The sequence below is a fragment of the Paramormyrops kingsleyae genome, chromosome 17 (genome assembly GCF_048594095.1).
Source record: "Paramormyrops kingsleyae isolate MSU_618 chromosome 17, PKINGS_0.4, whole genome shotgun sequence".
Taxonomy (NCBI): domain Eukaryota; kingdom Metazoa; phylum Chordata; class Actinopteri; order Osteoglossiformes; family Mormyridae; genus Paramormyrops; species Paramormyrops kingsleyae.
In genome coordinates, this window is record NC_132813.1 from 2195494 (window position 1) to 2213094 (window position 17601).

General features: G+C 49.2%; 3 protein-coding genes across 6 annotated transcripts; 1 reads left to right on the plus strand and 2 right to left on the minus strand.

Annotated features, from left to right (window-relative positions):
* Positions 1–618: 618 nt before the first annotated feature.
* alkbh8 (alkB homolog 8, tRNA methyltransferase) lies at positions 619–7759 on the minus strand. 2 transcript variants are annotated; one of them, XM_023792363.2, is made up of 11 exons: positions 7607–7759; positions 7039–7273; positions 6629–6760; positions 6235–6330; positions 5949–6053; positions 5781–5851; positions 4102–4208; positions 3855–4006; positions 3097–3362; positions 2023–2172; positions 619–1263 (listed from the first exon to the last, which is right to left on the minus strand). In XM_023792363.2, exons 1-11 carry the CDS (start codon positions 7742–7744, stop codon positions 691–693), a joined length of 2025 nt encoding a protein of 674 aa, XP_023648131.2. In that variant the 5' UTR covers positions 7745–7759; the 3' UTR covers positions 619–690. The 2 variants fall into 2 exon arrangements, with proteins under 2 accessions (XP_023648131.2, XP_023648132.2); XM_023792364.2 differs by having other exon boundaries at positions 7636–7748.
* Positions 7335–12239, plus strand: sln (sarcolipin). Of its 2 annotated transcripts, XR_011983313.1 has the most exons (3): positions 7335–7352; positions 10551–10658; positions 11550–12239. XR_011983313.1 is itself a non-coding variant. In XM_023792365.1 (2 exons), the coding sequence occupies exon 2, from the start codon at positions 11684–11686 to the stop codon at positions 11780–11782; it is 99 nt and encodes a 32-aa protein (XP_023648133.1). In that variant the 5' UTR covers positions 10533–10658; positions 11550–11683; the 3' UTR covers positions 11783–12239. The 2 variants fall into 2 exon arrangements, 1 of the variants encoding a protein (XP_023648133.1); XM_023792365.1 differs by lacking the exon at positions 7335–7352 and having other exon boundaries at positions 10533–10658.
* Positions 12240–12412: 173 nt separating this feature from the next.
* On the minus strand, positions 12413–17338 carry kbtbd3 (kelch repeat and BTB (POZ) domain containing 3). Of its 2 annotated transcripts, none has more exons than XM_072701601.1 (3): positions 17277–17338; positions 16195–16418; positions 12413–15380 (listed from the first exon to the last, which is right to left on the minus strand). In XM_072701601.1, the coding sequence occupies exons 2-3, from the start codon at positions 16392–16394 to the stop codon at positions 13781–13783; spliced, it is 1800 nt and encodes a 599-aa protein (XP_072557702.1). In that variant the 5' UTR covers positions 16395–16418; positions 17277–17338; the 3' UTR covers positions 12413–13780. The 2 variants fall into 2 exon arrangements, with proteins under 2 accessions (XP_072557702.1, XP_072557703.1); XM_072701602.1 differs by having other exon boundaries at positions 16195–16457; positions 17277–17324.
* Positions 17339–17601: the final 263 nt, after the last annotated feature.

Below are 17601 nucleotides of genomic sequence, written 5' to 3' on the forward strand. Positions count from 1 at the left end.
TGTGAAAGCCATCCTCAGCCGCTACCAATAAACCAAGCCTATTAAAGAATGCTGATGGGCATCACTGCAGATCCCAATGTGAAAGAAAGCGAGTGTAGGGTGATCCCTCCACCATAGACGTCCCAGGGAGATCCCTCCACCATAGACGTCTCACTCCAGACATTTATCACGTGTGGCTCCCTGATGGCGGAACACGCTGCCAAATCACATTTGGCCATCAGATTCTCTCTCCACCTTCAAGATCCCCGTTTCAGAAACGCCTCCACTAGCCTTCATCACACCATGTTCCCTGAATGCTTCTAATATTGCACTTTCTGCTGATTTGATTGTCTTATTAGATTATTGCTTTGTTTGGCAGATGTAGTGTAGCTCTTGCTCCAAAACTGCTTACACTTGTAATCTGGCATTTATTGGAAGCTCAGCTTCACTGCACTTTTGCCTGGTCCACTGCTCAACAGCCATACGTTTGTAATGTGCTATTTGTCTCACTCGCCCATCACTTTGCACAAAAGTGTCTGCTCAGTAAAGTAAATGCAGATAGAGCGAGAAGAGAGAGCAAAGCTGTTGAATGCAAGCTGATAAATCCCTGAGTGGATATTTTATAAAAATGAAGGGTACTCATATTTCAAATTTTATTAATCCTCTTTCATTTCATTATCGAAATTTTGCAGTAAAACCGACAACGGCACTTTATTTTGCCATTGCTGTCATTAACGGGTCAGATGGCAAAAGCTCATTTTCTGATCCTCGCATGGATGCCACTGCATCAGTCTTCTCCAAAATTACGCACCAGTTCCCTTGGTCATAGTAGCTGCTCTGAACGGTCACATTCTCCACCTTCCGGCACAGGTCCTCCAGTTCTCCTTCACAGAAGACGTGGTAGTAGCGATGAAAAATGGGGCCAGGTGTCGGCCCCGTCACGCCGTCCGTGAGATGGGCCAGTGGTTCCGGGCTCTTCGGTGTCGCGCCCTTCAGGTGCCAGGGCACCAGCAGGTCCTGAGAGCTGAATGTCGTGCGGTTGGTGTGTACACTCAGTGTGGTCTGACCGTTCTGTACCAAAGAGAGACCTTTCCCAGCATGCTCCTGGGGGGGCGGGGTGGCGGTGCGGTCCTTCACTGGACACACATTCTCCTCCTTCGTCTTCTTCAGGTACTTGGACCTCTGCTTGTTGTACTCCTGCTCCAGCGCCCACACGGAGATTAGGGCCCGCCCCCCTGGCTTCAGCAGGCGAATCAGCTCCTTGATGGCCGACACTCTTCTCACCTGGACAGACAGCGGTGTGAGCTACAATACTTTTAGCATGACAAAGACTGTCATCCTAGATGGTTGACATGTTTAATCCCCTCCAGGTGTAAGAAATTTAAAGGTTTACACTAGAAGTGCACAATATATTGGTTAACATCTTGATATCGGCCGATGTTTGTTAAAAATGAATACATCACCCTGAGTCCGATATGTGGGCATTGGTTGATATTGCTGGCCAATATTTAGACTTTAGTGAATATTCAAATTGCGCTTTTCCACTGTCACCAAGAACCAAGCCGGACCCAGCCAGGCCAAAAGCATAAATAAACCGAGCTGGTTGTCTCATCACCACCTGACTGGTCAAAAGACACTTAGATACCTATGATCTGCATTGGTACGCACAGATTATCTGAAGGAGAAAAAAAATCATATTCTATATATTATTCATTATTTGTCGTATTGCACATCGCAATGTATTCATGCATTCCTGATAACTTGGAACATGAAAATTTCCAACCTCCTACTTAAAGAGGACAGCTGAAGGGAATGGATTCATAATTCAAATTTATGTAAGCTAATGTTAATTACCCTAGCGCTTGATGCTAACATAACATGGTGATTTTCACAGACGTGCTACAGGAAATTAGTTATCAGTATCTGCCAAAATTGCCGCAACGGTTCACCAGGCTGGCTTGATAATGTCACCAGTGAATCTGATGGGGGTGAACACTCATAGACAGAAGGGGAGGGGCCCTTTTTCCAGTGACTACACCCAACCTGTGTGGAGAAGTGGTGGATGACGGCGATGGAGATGCAGGCGTCGCACATGTCGCTGCGCAGCGGGACGTCCAGCGCGTCACACGTGAAGGCCTGGAAGCCGCGCTCGCCACAGATCTGCGTCAGGCTCTGGCTGCGATCGCAGCCCACCTGCAGGGGGCAGTGTGCACTCAGTCCTTGTACAGCAATACTCTCCCCCTGACCTTTAACCTCACACAGCTGCACAGACCTCACCCTCAGAATTAACTGCTGAATTTACTTCACACAGAAAGGGTAAAGCTAGTAATCAGGGGTAATATTTTACATTGTAAACAATAAATATGACACCTATTATCCTGTTTTGAAATCCCCTGATTTATTGCAGCATCCACCTGGTCTTGCAGCCTGTTTAGCATGTATTTTGTGTACCAGCCATAAATCAGGCTGGCAGGTGACGTTCAGGGCCTCTGGGAGCCCCAGTCCCCCATCTTGCCCTGGTGACGTTTCCCACATAAATCCACTGTGCGTGATAAAACAGTACCAGCCTTTAGCCGTTTAATCTTCGCATAATGCGGAGGATACTGATGGCTGTAATAATGTTCGCGATAAAACTCTTAGTCGGGGGAAAATTTCATTTCATTTTATGAGCCACGTTAGCACTCCCCGAGGCTCAGAAGCTCCTGGATAAAACAGAACCTCTTACATGCCAAACTGGGGGCAATGGTCAGATTTTAGATGTTACACAAAGGCTGGGCTTGGCCTTTGGCCTGGCCTCGACTCCTTTCAGTCCTCTTATATTCGTCCCGCAAACTGACAGTGACATCAGAAATCTTGGGGTCACGAGACTAGGGACTACTAGAGTGATATTTCGCAGTGTGTTTAACAAATACCCTACGTTGTAATATTACCTGCACCACATGGGGGCAGTCATGTTCCACAAGAGCCTTATTGAACAGTCCCTGTTCGATATCAAATATTGCCTGGCTTTAAAGCTGTGAATTAAGCTCTAAAGAGGAAGGTCTGTGATTTCTTTAAGCAGACGATGCAGGCGTTAGCGGCGTGGGACGCGGCCAGGCCACCCCAAGCGGCTCGTACCGCAAACACGCCCGGGCAGAGGCCCAGGTACTTCCCATTCCCGCAGCCGGCGTCGAGCAGCAGGGCACCAGGGGCCAGCGAGCGCAGGAAAGCCGCCACCCTCGGCCAGGGCGAGTGGCGGGTGCCACTGAAGTGGCCCGCGATCTCCTCGTACACGGCGTGCACGAACCGCGACTCCAGGTGTGCGGCGTCCATGTCGCTGCGAGGGAGGGGGGGCCCGGGGGGGTCCTGCAGAGGCTGCTGGCTGTCACAGGCAGACGGGTACGCTGTGGTGGGTGTGTCCGCACATGAGAAAAGGAGGCCAGGTTCTGGGTAAATGTGCAGTCAGAAAGCAGTATCCCATCAACACGTTAAGATGGATGCATGGATGGATGGATGGAACTTGTGTACCCGCCTGTGTACCCGCCTGTGTACCCGCCTGGGTACCCGCATGGGTACCCGCCTGGGTACCACACCACAGATTTTTCACCACGTTTACATTTATTTCATAAACTGCAGAATTTTTATTCTTGTTAAGCTTTGGAAAGTTGAATGAACTATAAATGAAAATATAAGTCAAATAAAACAAGTTTCTTTTATAACATATGAGTATGTATGAAAGGGTATGTAACAGTGCATGTCTGACATCCTATTAGCTGGTTGTGTTCGGACAGCACAGTAATAAGGTTTCCTTAGTTATGGCTCAAAGACAAATGTCAGTGTTAAGGAATAAAATCTACTGATAAACACTGAAATCACAGTATTCCGCCAGGACTCACCACAGTCACATGTGGTGTGCCGGACTTTGCGGAAGGTGAAGGAGGTCCTGGTGTCCCGCTGACTCAGCGTTAGGTCACGAGGGTCACAGGTCACCACACCCGGCCGCTCACCGCCAACTGCGGGAACCACGTCAAGTTTCCTGGGAGTTATTCTGAAGGAATCATGTGATATCAATTAATCATAACCTGAGAGACAGCCACTGTAACTGCAGTCCTCCCAGGCCATAGGGGGCAGTGTCTCCCTCACCCATGCGTCCAGAGATAGCGGCACTCGCCCTTCATCACCAGCAGGCTCCGCCTCGGTAACAACACGGCGACTGAGCGTCCATCGGGGTGCCGGAAGTCCATCACCGTCTGTGGATGACAGGAATGATCATATTTTTTATGGAACAGGTCAGCTTTCAGTCATGTGAAAATGAGAATAATCACATACATACAGGAGTGAACCATGCGGGGTGGGTGACATAGCATGGTCATCACAGAAACAAATCCCAGGTAGCACTCCCACCCCGCCCCCCACCCCTGAAACAAGGATGGAGCTGGGAAAGTGATTTGCTGTCCTTCACATCAATGCCAGCGGGGGCGTGGGGGGGCATGCACTGAGGCTCCAAGCATCCTGGGGGCAGAACCAGCAAATTAATCAGGCATCATGGTGCCCCCCTGATCTATGATGACATCATGGGTAGTGAGGAAACCGGCCAGGCCTCCGCCAGACGTTTCCAGCAGTTTGCAGACAGAATGAGGGACTCTCCACTGTCAGATGGCTAGTGCTCACACTGAGGAGTTTCTGCGAAGGCTTCCACAGACCTCACATCTCCTCCTGAGCTCCCGCTCTCCTCCTGAGCTCCCGCTCTCCTCCTGAGCTCCCCCTCACCTCCTGAGCCCCCCCTCTCCTCCTGTGCTCCCCCTCACCTCCTGAGCCCCCCCTCTCCTCCTGTGCTCCCCCTCTCCTCCTGAGCTCCCCCTCACAGCTGCTCCCTGAAGCCTCAAACCACAAGCTGTCTTTAATAAGCAACTTGCCTCTGTCCATTCGAGCGCGACTGTACAGAGGGCTTACGGAAAACGTTCCCACATTCCCCGCATTGCCGTTAAATGAGACAGCACGCAGGGTGGAAATAGCCCAAGCGTGCAGAAATCCTGTCAGGTGCACAGTCTGTTCTAATCAGTGCTTAATTTGTGCCAGATCCTGCTGGAACATGTTCTGTTTTTGACTGTCTAAGGAAATTCGGCATATCCTTGTTTAATAAACATGTCTGACTTTAAACTGCAGAAAGTGCCGCCACACCACAAACATCTTTTTCACCTTGTTTATGCACAAGATCTCCTCTGTTAAAGCATGTTGTGGCTGCTGATCTGTCCCCTTCTTCATTACCACTGCAGTGCTTATCGCTTGCATGATTTACCAAAACAGTAGCATGTGTCAAACTCCGCTAGCTGGATTAAATAAACATCTCAATGATGTTTTAGGCACATTACTGATCTGCTTACCAAATTTTAGGCACAAGTAAATGTTTCTATAGAATCAAAGAGCCGTCGTCTCACCCATCATCTAAAGCCCTAGTGATTATTGCACATGTGCCATCTAATCACGATTATATCACAATGTGTTACCATGCAACCCTACTTGACATCCTGAAGATCATCTCAGCACCATTTAATTTTGCTCCTACAACAAATTTAGGATTAATACATGATACACAGGAACACTGCCCATGTACGAACATGAAATGCAGAGAACCAGAGAGGAAGACAGAAAATGTAATTATGCATTTCTCACCATGAGGGAGAAGGTTTGTTTTCTTAACACAGAGAGGCACTGCCTTCTCCTATGCACAACCTATGACCACTGGGGGCAGCATTCCTCTGGACATCAACTGTGATGCAAGGAAATACCCCTTTAAATGTTAATTAAAATTAGCATCGTACCTTAGCTCCGAGACTTAACGACAGGATGGTGTCCTCAAAGGCAGAGTGAGTGTCCACATGAGGTGGGATACCTAACAACAACAGAACATGATTTTTAACAAAACTGTCTTTGGACCAACAGCTTAACGTGTAAGGCCTCTACTGCCCTCTGGTGGAAAAGCAGGGCACCTTGTCCTGGCTGGTATTGGTTGACTGTCAGCTGGTCAGGTTTAATGTTCATTATGTTCTCCTTCAAGCACTTTTCCAGCACAATGTCACAGGCATCTGGGAGGCCTGAAGAGAAAGCAAATATTCACCTCTGAGCGTCTAAAATAACAACACAAATGGAAATATTCCAGAAAAGATCAGGCTATTGTTAGATAACTGCACATTTTTCCTTGTAACCATACCTAACACTATAACTTCCCCAAAATAAAAAAGAAATGCATTTAAAAATGGAGAAAAAAAAACATACCACCAGGTAGCAGCTGGTCTTTGTCCACATTATTGGTCTCATACAGAAACTCGTATCCATAATGCTTTACTTTCCTGTGTTTCAGACTCTTCTGTGCTGAATGACAAAACAGAAGGCACATATGTGAATAGAAAGAAATTACTTAATTAGGATCACACTAGTGTTCATTTTTAGTCCCAAGCGCACGGAAAACAATACACCCATTAATTAATCTCTCAGTGAATCCAGAGACTATGACACCAGTCCGCTGTGCAGAGCCATTGTAGGTCTTTTTCTAGAAAAATATAGCACAAATCTTTGGTATGGTCCTCAGCTGCCAACACTGTAGTTCTGCTTTTAGGGACCTCAGATGAAAAGTACAGTGGGGTCGAGGCATGCAAACTCAGCCACACACCAGTGACATCATTATCAAGGGACACCCAGTCCAAACTTTCCAGGAGACCAGTCTCTTCTTCCGGCGTAACAAAGTCCTCCCACACCCTGAGGCCAGGAGGAAGTTCTGCGCTGGAGCAGACGTTGTAGTCCACTGCAAAGACAGGAAGAGGGAAAGGGATGCTCCGAGTGACGTTAAGGAGTAGTTCCACAGCCACGCTGAGGTCTCATTTGGTGACACTGCCACCTTTAGGCCGAATAAAAACAACACGGAATTTTACACCGTAACCAACGGTCATTAGGGATGTCACCATATCTTTCCGTGTTTATTGATACATCTGCAACACACTAACAGTATAGCTACATAAAACATCGTGCTCTTGTGGACATCTTGTTTGTGGAATTCACACATTTAAAAAACCCGGCTGTTACCTTTCTCCACAAAACAAAAGTATAATGTGATAGTTTGTCCCTGGCACTGAAGCTGTCTGCCACCGAGCGACGTCTGGCATCGCCTGGCGTCTTCGACAGTCCCGTAGGTGACGAATGCATAGGGCTTGTTGGGGGGCATAAGCAGGGCCTCCACATGCCCGCACCGCCCCAGCACGTCCAGGAGCTGCTCTCGAGAGACGCCGTTTCCGAGACCCCCGTTAGCCACTGCCAGCTTCTGAAATGTGGAAAGGAGCACCCATGAATTATGCATACTTCAATATGTTTTTATAAATATTTTCAACGCATATTCGAAGGTTTGCTATGATCGTATGCGCCATATCATTACTATGTAATTGCTTTTAATTGATTCACGTTGCTTCAATTTTCAGATTATGTCCGTGAATGGTACTTTACCTGCCAAGGAGACACGTTTTATTAAATTATGTACTAATATTATACTAAATAACAAAGCGACCGCGAACTGCCGGCGTCTGTGTTACTTTTTTATGAATCCCAGCCACTTTAATAAGGAGATTGACGTGAAACAATACATTACAGTGAAAGTTACCTTGGTCGGAAACGACACCGTATTAATACCTTCATGTCTCAATAACGTATGGCTAACTTTTATTTCCTTTCGAAGGCGTTTTTTGTCCTCTTTATTCTTTTTGACAGTTTCCACGCTCCCTCCGCAGTTTGCTGCCATGGTGCTACTCCTAATTCTGCCGGAAGGAAACCAGGTTTCGACAAATAGTTCCTCTCTGCATTCATGTAGAAAATGTTGTTGTATTATAAATGATTTAAATTATGTGTATATATACATATTATAAACTAAAATAGATATATGAGCCTACACATGCTTTCACATTTTTGTCTTGCCCTATAAAGTTGGCACTGACATTGTACACCGCCAAAGTCCCTGAAGAGATCTTCTCAGCTGTTCAAAGTACCCCCCACCCCAACACCATTCTTTATGTGGGGTAATTATACAGAGCTCTTTGTAATTTGGACTACTTCCTGGAAAATTCCGCCGCCTGGCATTCGTTGAGTCCCTCGGCCTTCCCCCCTCTCACCTTGACTGTGAAATTCACCCTTGGATTTGCAATGGAATCCTCTGCTGGTGTGTCAGCAGCAGTCTGGTTTGTCTGAAGTTCTCCACAGTGGAGACCAACACGTACACAACAAACAGGGTGTGAAAGGATGTGTTTAGTAGCTTTTATGTCAGAAATTCACAGCTGCGAGCTGCTGATAGGTGGGATACAGTATTATCCCCGACCTCTCTGTCATATCCTAGAGCTTTGACGTGCTGCAACATTCCCGATGAGGGATGTGCTGCCATGTCTCTAAAACGTGAGTGAATGCAGAACCCATTCAGCTCAATGCCAGCATGTTTTGTCCTCTGTTATGCTCCCTTTCCGTCTGCATTAGCCAATCCCGCGTCAGCTTGTGTGATCTGTGCCATGAAGAGTATTATGGGGTGTTTCATATCCTGCCACAGCAGTAAAACGGGGGCAAAGTGTCAGAGGTCCTGTGTGGCCTGATTTTTACAGAGGGGCTGCTAATTCTGGGCATCTTCTGTGAGGAGGTGCCGGTGCGGGGACTCAGCTCTTCCCGGGAGGTGCGCGGGCGTCAGCTGTAGCATTCCCGTGGTTGAAATTCTTCCTGTCTGCTCCAAAGAGGGGGCCTGGACTTTTCTGTATTGTTGTGCCCACCCCCCTCCCCAGGAGGAGTGGGATCTGGTGAAATATAGATGTATTTGATAGGGCAGCCCACCTGTCTTGGTTCATCACTGGGTCTGAATGGTTTCCAGATTGGTGGCCAGGATTCCCTCAGAGTAAAGCTAGGCTGCTTATGCTCCTGCTGATGGAAAAACAATCCCTGTCCTCTCACCCCACCTTTCTATGATAAGAATGATAACACATCCTCTAATACTTCATTATACCCCTAGAATGCGCTGGAAATGCCCTCCGGTTAAACTAAAGCCTTCCTCTAGTTCTCTGCTTTAAGCACAAGGCTCATATTGCGATTTTGCAAACTCACTGTACAAGTGCTTGGCCCAGCCTTCATCGTTACATAATGTGGAGCCTTAATGAGAGGTGGACACTTTATATATCACTTTTTAATTTGGCATAATCCCTCAAAATCTATTTTCAGTGCAGCGTAGCCACAGAAGGTGTGGACAGCTGTCACCGGTGGCAGGGTGCCCATGCCTTTTGGCCAGATCAACATGCCTTGCCATGGGCTTCTGGGGCTCACAGCGCAACGAAACATCTGAGAGCCAAAAATGGGCCTCAAACAAGCATCGTTTGCAATGCCGGACATTCACTCAGCTTAGTTGCTATTTTTTCCAGATATTTTAGGAATTGTGGGTAAATTACAAAGCCCAGGGGAATGTGGAAGCTCAGTATGTTGTGTGTCAAAGGCTGAAGGTGTGAGTACAGGAGCTTGTTCTCCCATCCAGACTGATGACAAGGGGCAGTGAGCGAGTCATTCATCAGGGATAGTGTGGGCATTCTCTCAGTCTCAGGGACCCCCCTATGCCACATTTTCCTTCCTCCATCCTGTTTGAATTCCTGCCCCGGTTCTGGCCCCCGATTGGACTGTACAGGAGACCTAGTCCTGACAGAGTCTTTTATCTTTTTTTGGCACAGCTGAGCCTATAAAGTTCTGAGACGGCCTGCCATCCCTGACATGCAAGGCCTTATACCCTGCGCTGCGAGCCTCACGGTGGTGGTCATGCTTTCTGTCCCTTGCTGAAGTTGGAGTTGTCATGACAACCACCGGGTGCTTTGCATTCCCTTGGTGCGGGAGCCTGTCCCTCAAGGCCGACGTATGGAAACAGAGGTTGGGATCTCGCTGGATCCCGGAGCCAATCGTCAGGCATCAGTGGATGTGTCTGTTACGTCCGAGAGGCCACCTGAGCACAGGGGTCGGCCATGTTTGCTGTTGCTAGGTCACTATCATCGGCAGCACAGTGCAGGAACTTGGCTTTGAGGGGGAAGTGGCCTCCTGATAAACATGTTATTACTGCATCCCCAGAATGAGACATGTCAGTAAAATGTGTTTTTTCTTAATTTCTTCTAATAAACACCCTCAGCCTCTTCCAATGCCTGCTGTGCTGGATCGGGGTGTGGGGGGCAAGGGGGTGGGGGGCGTGTCACCAGTCTTTTGGGGGAGGGGGTTGGCACTGGATGACGCAGCTGAATAAGGAAACTGCCTCTAAGCAGGAATGCAAACTCTAAGGAGGAAACTGCAAGTATGAGGGCTTGCTCAGCAAATCGCAGTGAAACAAACACGTCTCGTTTAATAAAAAGTGACAACTCTTTTGCTTTTGCTTCAATCTATTTCCCCAACCAATCATTCAACAGAATAATCTCCGCCCAGTTCACAAATCAGACCTGTCCCCACCCTAAAAACCCTTGATGGTGCCCCAGAGTAGGGGTGTGAGTGCATGCAGTGTGACACGTTCGCTGGTGTGCCCCCCCCCTTGCCCCCCCCCCCGATTATTTTAGTGGGACCCGAGTGAGACCTGGACCAGAAGGACCTGTCCGAGCCTGAGAACAGAACCAGAAGTGCCCCCCCGCCAGCGGAGCCGAGACAGCGTGCCCGCCTTCTGTCAGGTAGGGCTACCTGCACCCACCTGCACCCACTGCGCCACCGTCTGGCGACTCACTTCAGTGCCACTGTATCCTTATGGCAGCACTGTTTATAAACTGGATTTGTGTAACACGGAGGATTCATGCACTGCAGAAGCTCATAAAACGTAGAGAAATGCAAGAAATCACGGAGATTTTTTTTTGTTCAGGAGAGATAATATAAAATGTAGTGTGATTTTGAATGGGGAAGGAATTTATGAAACAGGGATGAAAATTTCTTACCACTAACAGGATGCACTCAAAATATGGAGAAAAAATACGAGATGCTTCAGGTCTGTCACCTGTCGAATGCTACCTATAAATTTGGGATGCAAATCCCAGAAGCATCACATGCAATGTGAATTTATGAGAACCGGTCTTCATTTGATAGGCATTTCCCGAAAGTGGCGTTTTTACAGCCGCGGCTGGCAGTTGACTACGCTAAGTGAGACGGTCTGGACTTTAGGGATCCTGGAATGCCCCAATATTGTTGTATAGCATACTGTATTTTTAGAAAGTCACCGATCGTCTTGATTGCTCGGTGAGCCAGAAACTTCCCGTAACCTAATCAGGATTGACATCTTTGACATCTGCGCTTCTAGAAGGACCCTTTGGCAACATTGGATGAAAACAATACTGAGCGTTTGTGCATTTGGCAAATGGTGTTAAAAAAGCACATGATTGATATTTGTGCCTCACTCCACCCCCCACCTCCGGCCAGCTCTGTGCTACCGTGATTTATTTACCCAGACCCCCCCACTCAAGGTCACTTCCTGTTTTTAGTTTTTAACTGTGCGCAGGGCTGCAAGCTGCGGTCAAAGTTTCAGCTCAACCCTTTTTCCTCTCTTCTCTTTTCTTTGTTGTCCTTCCTCCAAGATTCCTTGGTGAGAAACAGCACCAACCCTGGTACCGCCTTCTACTGCAGCCACTGACTGACTGAAGGTTGACCCGCCTGCTGTCTCAGACCTCGCCCTTCCCACCTCTGACACACCCCCGTCTCCGTTGGCAGGATGGACCGATCCGTGCAGGAGCTCTTCCTCAACTTCATGATCGTCTTGATCACTGTGTTGCTGATGTGGCTGCTGGTCAGATCCTACCAAACTTCATAGGGGTGACGATGGTGTGGAGTATGGAGGGGGTGAAGGTACCAGCCATGAGAAGAGGTCATGCAGAGTACCGCCCCCCCAACACTCGAATCTGACACCTAAATTTATTGTGTATCACTGTGACTATCTTCCCTCAAGCCTTTAAATGCATCAACACTTAAACTTCTTTAAACAAGTTTAAAGAAAGAACGTTAAACAAATTCATTCTAGCCAATAATATTTCTATGCTTGTTTTAGTATATTTTTGTGTGTTTTTAGAGCATATTTGACAGGACATTCAGCTAATCTGCCTGTTTCCGTTTTTTTCTTGTACAGAAACTTTTAATTGATTAAAAAGGCTAAACTGTAATTAATTCATGTGCATCAAGGTGCCACACTAATTATTCATGTTAATCGAAAGACCTATCAATGTGAGAAAAAGGCCTGTTTACAATCTCTGCAATAAAAAACAATGAAGTCACTGCTGTGTTTTGTGTTTGTCTTGTGCCAAATCACGAGGTGAGAACATTTAGGCCTGGAGCAATGACGTCTTCAGAAGAGCGTGACTGCTTCAGATGATCTGTGCAGGAAACCCCCCTCCCCCCGCCCCCCCCCATCGGCTGTACTGTCATAGCAATGCACCACCAGCGCCTCTTCATGTTGACATTGACACACTTTATTGCAGCATTCCAAACAAGTCACAAATTGGACACTTTTATGTACCAGCTAACGTCGAATCTGTAAGCCATTCTATCATTATAAGCCTGGAAATATACTTTTAGATGTTTTCTGGTTACATCAAACCAATCTTTGGCGATCAACCCAATAACATTACACACAGAACCATAAATACCTACTGATCTTCCTATTTTTGGCATGTTCCTGTTTTTCCTATGTGGGTGTCCTGAAACTGCTGCTTCAGCTTGTATACTTATTGATATGACAGCCTGGCCCCGCTTACCGCAGTCCTAGCAGGGTAAGAGTCCCCGTCAGTGCTTAACAGCCAGGCCCAGCGAAGGTCTGCTCCAGCAAGCCTCAGTCCCCCAGGGATGATCAGAGGTGGACAATTCAGGTCTGGAAAGTAAAGATTTTGCTTCAACCAACGTTGAACATTAAGTGTCACAGTCAGAGTACTGAAAACGTTGGCTGAAACAAAATCTTGGTCTGGATTTTTACTTTCAGGAGCGTAAATGTCCACGTCTGCGCAGCCTCTCCCTGTGTTACTTATTCGTATTGCAGCAGTGCACCTTCCGTGGACCCATGTGTGCGACACTCTAAGCTTGACAAAGCCTTTAAAGATATGCTTGCTGTTACACTGGAGCATGCAGCTTCCACACTGCTGACAGCTGGTGTTTGGTTCGTTCTGTGTCTTTCGTTACTTTTGTATGGAAATGTCCCAGTTTTACCCCAGAAAGGGGAAAGTAGCCTGGAAACATGCAGCAAACACGGCGAAAGCCTGGAAGGCATCGGATATTTTAGGCACTACCTGAATTCTCCTGCAGGGGGCAGTGCTACGGCGCCAGCAGTACATATAGACGGTGCTGCAACACAGTGCAAACACCTGATCAGTCCAAGCTGCAGATGCCAGAGTCACATGCTGAGAGAGACATCAGTGGATATCGGGGGACGGTGGATGAAATCATGATCGGCACGTCTAAACGGAAATGAACCAGAACGGCAAACTCAGTTTGTCGTTTAACACCGGCCAGCTATAGAAAGTATTTTAAAAATGCTAAACAGACAGAACGGACATCGATAGAGAAGCAGATGAGTCCGCTAGCGCCCCCCACTGGCTGTGGTGTCCTGACGTGTTGGGGGATGGTAGGAGGTTCATGATGGCGGGCGGAGTCAACGTGGGTCTTCATGGATGGGAGTCCAACTGGGTGAAGCGGATTTAAAGCTTAAAGGCAGCAGCCCAGCAGATTCTTCCCCCCTCTGCTCCTCTTCCTCATCATGATGCACTCGCATGCAGCCCTGCCCCATACTCCCACCCCCCGACCACCCCCTCTCTGATTGGCTGGCTCACTGCTCCACCTTCCAAGGGTCCCGGTAGCGGTTGAAGTGTATGATCTGGCAGTGGAACTCGGTGAGTGCTCGTGGCATAGGGGACACTTCCTCCCACTCCGAGCGGCCGCTGTGGTACACCTGAACCTCGTCCGTGATCTCGTCCGGTGAGTAGTCGCCGCCCAGGATGTAGATCTTGTCGGCGACACCGATGGCGCCGGCGTTGAAGCCGGCACACTCGAAGGAGCCCTCTCCCTTCCACACGCACGTCTCCGGGCAGAAGCTGTACACCTTGTACGTGGAGAGGTCACACAGGTAGAGCACGTCGCACACCGATACGGCCTTCACCAGCGTGGCGTGGAAGAACTGGCCAAACTCTGCCACCAGCTGGCTCCACTGGTCGGCCACGGCATCGTATCGGAAGAAGCAGTCCAGCGAGGGGTTGAAGACGTCGGCGATCTCCACCTCCGACCCCAAGACGTAGATGATGCTGCCACAGGCACTCGCCTCGGGGTAGTAAATGCCCCGCGGTAAGGGGCTGACACCACACCAGGCCCGGCCCAGGGGGTCATAGTACTCCACGTCCAGCAGGCTGCGGATGTTCCTGGCCCCCCGCGTCTTGCCACCGATAACGTAGAGGCGCTCGAGCGTCGTGACCGAGGTGTGCATGGTGCGCGGTTTCTGCATGGGTGGCACCGGCACCAGGCTGTCCTGCAGGGGGCAGTAGCACCACACCTCGTCCGTGGCGTTGTGGAACGGCTCGGCTATATGGAGGCGTACCGCCCGGCAACAGTTGCCATGGCAGCCACCGGTGACAAACAACTTCTCCCCGTAGCTGGAGAGGCTGGAGCCCGGCATGTCGGTCGCGTGGGTCTGCGGGAGCTCTCGCCAGCGGTCTGCCCGGATGCTGTAGCAGAAGGTGTGCCGGATTTCGCCGTCCTCCTCCGTCTTGTGCACGTAGATGTAGCTCTCGGCTGTGGCGGGCCGGGCGTCCGGGTAGAAACCTGCGAACTCGCGCAGGCCAGAGACTGCACTGCTAAGGATGCAGGCGCAATCCCCGTCGCCGGACAGCAGGGCCTCGGAGCCAATCAGCTCCTCCAGCACGTCTGCGGGCAGCTGGTGCAGCCGCACCCGGCGCAGGAGGCGTGGCAGCAGATGGCGGCGGGCCTCCGGGTCGTGCCCGACCCAGAGAAGCAGCGCCCGCAGTGCTGCCTCCTCGTGCGGCACCTGCAGCTCGTCGGCAGACAGACACGTCTCCAGCACGCTGGCGCTCATGTCCAGGAAGTCGGGGATCTTAGTGAGTGAGTAGAAGTCACGCGTGACAAACTCCAGGGCGCGCCGCTGCAGGCAGGTGGAGCCGTAGCCCTCGGCGATGGCCAGCAGCTGCAGGCAGTTGTGCAGCTCCAGCGTCCGGATGAGGAAGTCGCTACAGGCCTTGGAGAGCACGGAGACCTGTAGGAAGGAGGAGAGCTGGAAGAGCATGTCGACGTTCTCCTCGGTGATCTCCATCTGGCCCGTGTACGCGAAGTCCAGGAAGGCGCGGACGGCTCGGGGGGACAGATGGCTGAGGGTGACGCTGCCATCATCCCGCTCCCGCATGTTCACCTCGAACATGGCCCTGCGCGAGATGGGAGCGGAACGTCACCTGCGGGAACGTCGCACGCCGTAACGTGCAGATCGTTGACGCTGACGTCAAGCGTTCAAGACCCAGAACAACCAACATTTAGTCTGTCTGTTTACACTATAGTGACACTACATGCATAATCATTCTTTAACTGCAGTTATAGCTGCTGTACATTATACACATCATTTATACAACATTATGTATGCATTTTATACCACTGGATCGGTATACATTTACCGTGTGTGTGTGTGTGTGTGTGTGTGTGCGTGCGAACAGGTTTACCTACCCTTATGGGGACATAATGTCCCCATAATGTGATAAATATCCGTTTTTTTTCCCTTATGGGGACCGGTTTCCTGGTCCCCATAAGGGAAAACTCTATTTTATAAAAATCGGTGACTGCTATGAAAAAACTAAAAATGCAAAAACTCTTGTATTTTGTTAGGTTATGGTTAGGGCAGGGTAGGGGTTAAGGTTGTCATAGTTAGCGTTAGCATTTTTCCCATTGAAATGAATGAGCGGTCCCCATAAGGATATGTTTACCCTACATGTGCGTGCGTGTGTGTGTGTGTGTGTGTGTGTGTGTGTCTGCTGGATGTAAAACAAAGACAGAAGCAACAGGGAGGAGAAATGGAGACAGATATCAGATAGTCATTTGGTGCGAGCAGCAGGTGTGATGGACACTGAGGACGGTGCCTGTTACTCCACGGGCTGCCAGCCAATTCTGTCACCTCGCGACATCCTGGGACACGACAGGGGGGAGGGGCCATGCCAAGCCGGAACCGGGGGCTGGGAAACCGCTCCGTACCTGAAGAAGTCGCTGCAAGCAGCCAGCACACAGCGGTGACAGGGGATGCACTCCCCCCCCACCACGATGCGGAAGTCGAAGAGGATGCTCCTCTCCCGGAAGCCCTGGAGCACGCTGAGGACCTGCTGCCCGTGGGTCTCCGCCACCAGCACCGTGGACCTCCTCTCCAGAGCCCCGTTGCACTGGGACCCCCCAGACATGTCCGTGTCACGCCGCCCCCCCACCTGGCCGACGCAGGAGGGTGGGGAGAGATGCAAGCAAGCCTGAGGAGCGGGTGCTGCAAAATCACACTGTCCATGTGAAGATGCTTGTATCTATTTTATCTTGTTAATGAATGACTGGGGAAGGCAGAGTGTGAAGTCAGGCTACTACAGTGAGCCTGTGAACCGAAGCTTGCTGGTTCAAACCCCTGTGACTGCAAAGGGATTTGACCATTAGGTCCCTGAGCAAGGCCCTTAAACCCCCCCCCCCCCGCTCCCCCGCATGCTGTTCCATGAACTGGCTGACCCTGGTTTCTCAAATCTCAATCTTCTAGATAAATTAAATGAAGGAGAAAGACGGTGATATAAACCTGGTGATATTGCTGACACACCAGCCATATTTCCTAAACGACTTCAGACGCATCTTTTTGAAAAACGCAAAGTCAAATAAATGACAAAAAGCACTGCAGCAGGGAGACCATAATCCTGCATTCAAGCAAGGACCCGCGGAATGCAGACTGCAAGAAAGACCGACAGTGTCACCGTCAGTGAGTTTCAATAAATTGTCCCAATAAATTGTCCCACCATCAGAAAGCCAGTGCATTCTTAGATGTGGTTGTCTGTATTCAAGGTTATTGTAAATTCATTAAAATCATCTAAGTTAAATCTCTCTTTCAGTTTCAATCTACAAAAACCTTAATAATAAATTCATCTCTCCAAAATGTTTAGACTATATATCTTGTAAATATTGTTTTACCCGTGACATACACAAGCTAATAAAAATAACGGTAACCAAGGCACATGAAAAGATGCACAGGCACCAGTCTGACATGACTCTGAAATTCCTGAGTGATCATAAAATAACGTCAGGTAGTACTTTACCTACTCACGGTTTCAGCACCACGGACAGCAGCCACTCCACCTTGCAGGAAGCACCGGAAGAGTTGGATGCAGAGGAAGTGACGTCAAATACCCGGGAATATAAGCCGCTGCAGCGCTAGAGGGGCGGGCACCGCTGGTGCGTTGCAGGGGAAATTCTAATTGTCCACGTCTTGGTGTTTGCTGTCTTCCTGCAACCTTGCCAGCCATTTAAAGCCGTGTGTCGCTTGCAGTTCAATATAACTTACAGAAACTACATACATATGTACACCTCACGATATCAAATTGCGTAACTGTATTAAGCATAATATCATAGTTGCAGTCTGAA

Coding starts and splice junctions, on each gene's coding strand:
- sln (XM_023792365.1), top strand. CDS start 11,684: ATGGACCGATCCGTGCAGGAGCTCTTCCTCAACTTCATGATCGTCTTG.
- alkbh8 (XM_023792363.2), bottom strand. CDS start 7,744: ATGGCAGCAAACTGCGGAGGGAGCGTGGAAACTGTCAAAAAGAATAAA. Junction 7,274..7,606: donor CGGTGTCGTTTCCGACCAAG/GTAACTTTCACT, acceptor TCCACATTTCAG/AAGCTGGCAGTGGCTAACGG. Junction 4,007..4,101: donor CGCTATCTCTGGACGCATGG/GTGAGGGAGACA, acceptor TGATTCCTTCAG/AATAACTCCCAGGAAACTTG.
- kbtbd3 (XM_072701601.1), bottom strand. CDS start 16,394: ATGTCTGGGGGGTCCCAGTGCAACGGGGCTCTGGAGAGGAGGTCCACG. Junction 15,381..16,194: donor GCTTGCAGCGACTTCTTCAG/GTACGGAGCGGT, acceptor CATCTCGCGCAG/GGCCATGTTCGAGGTGAACA.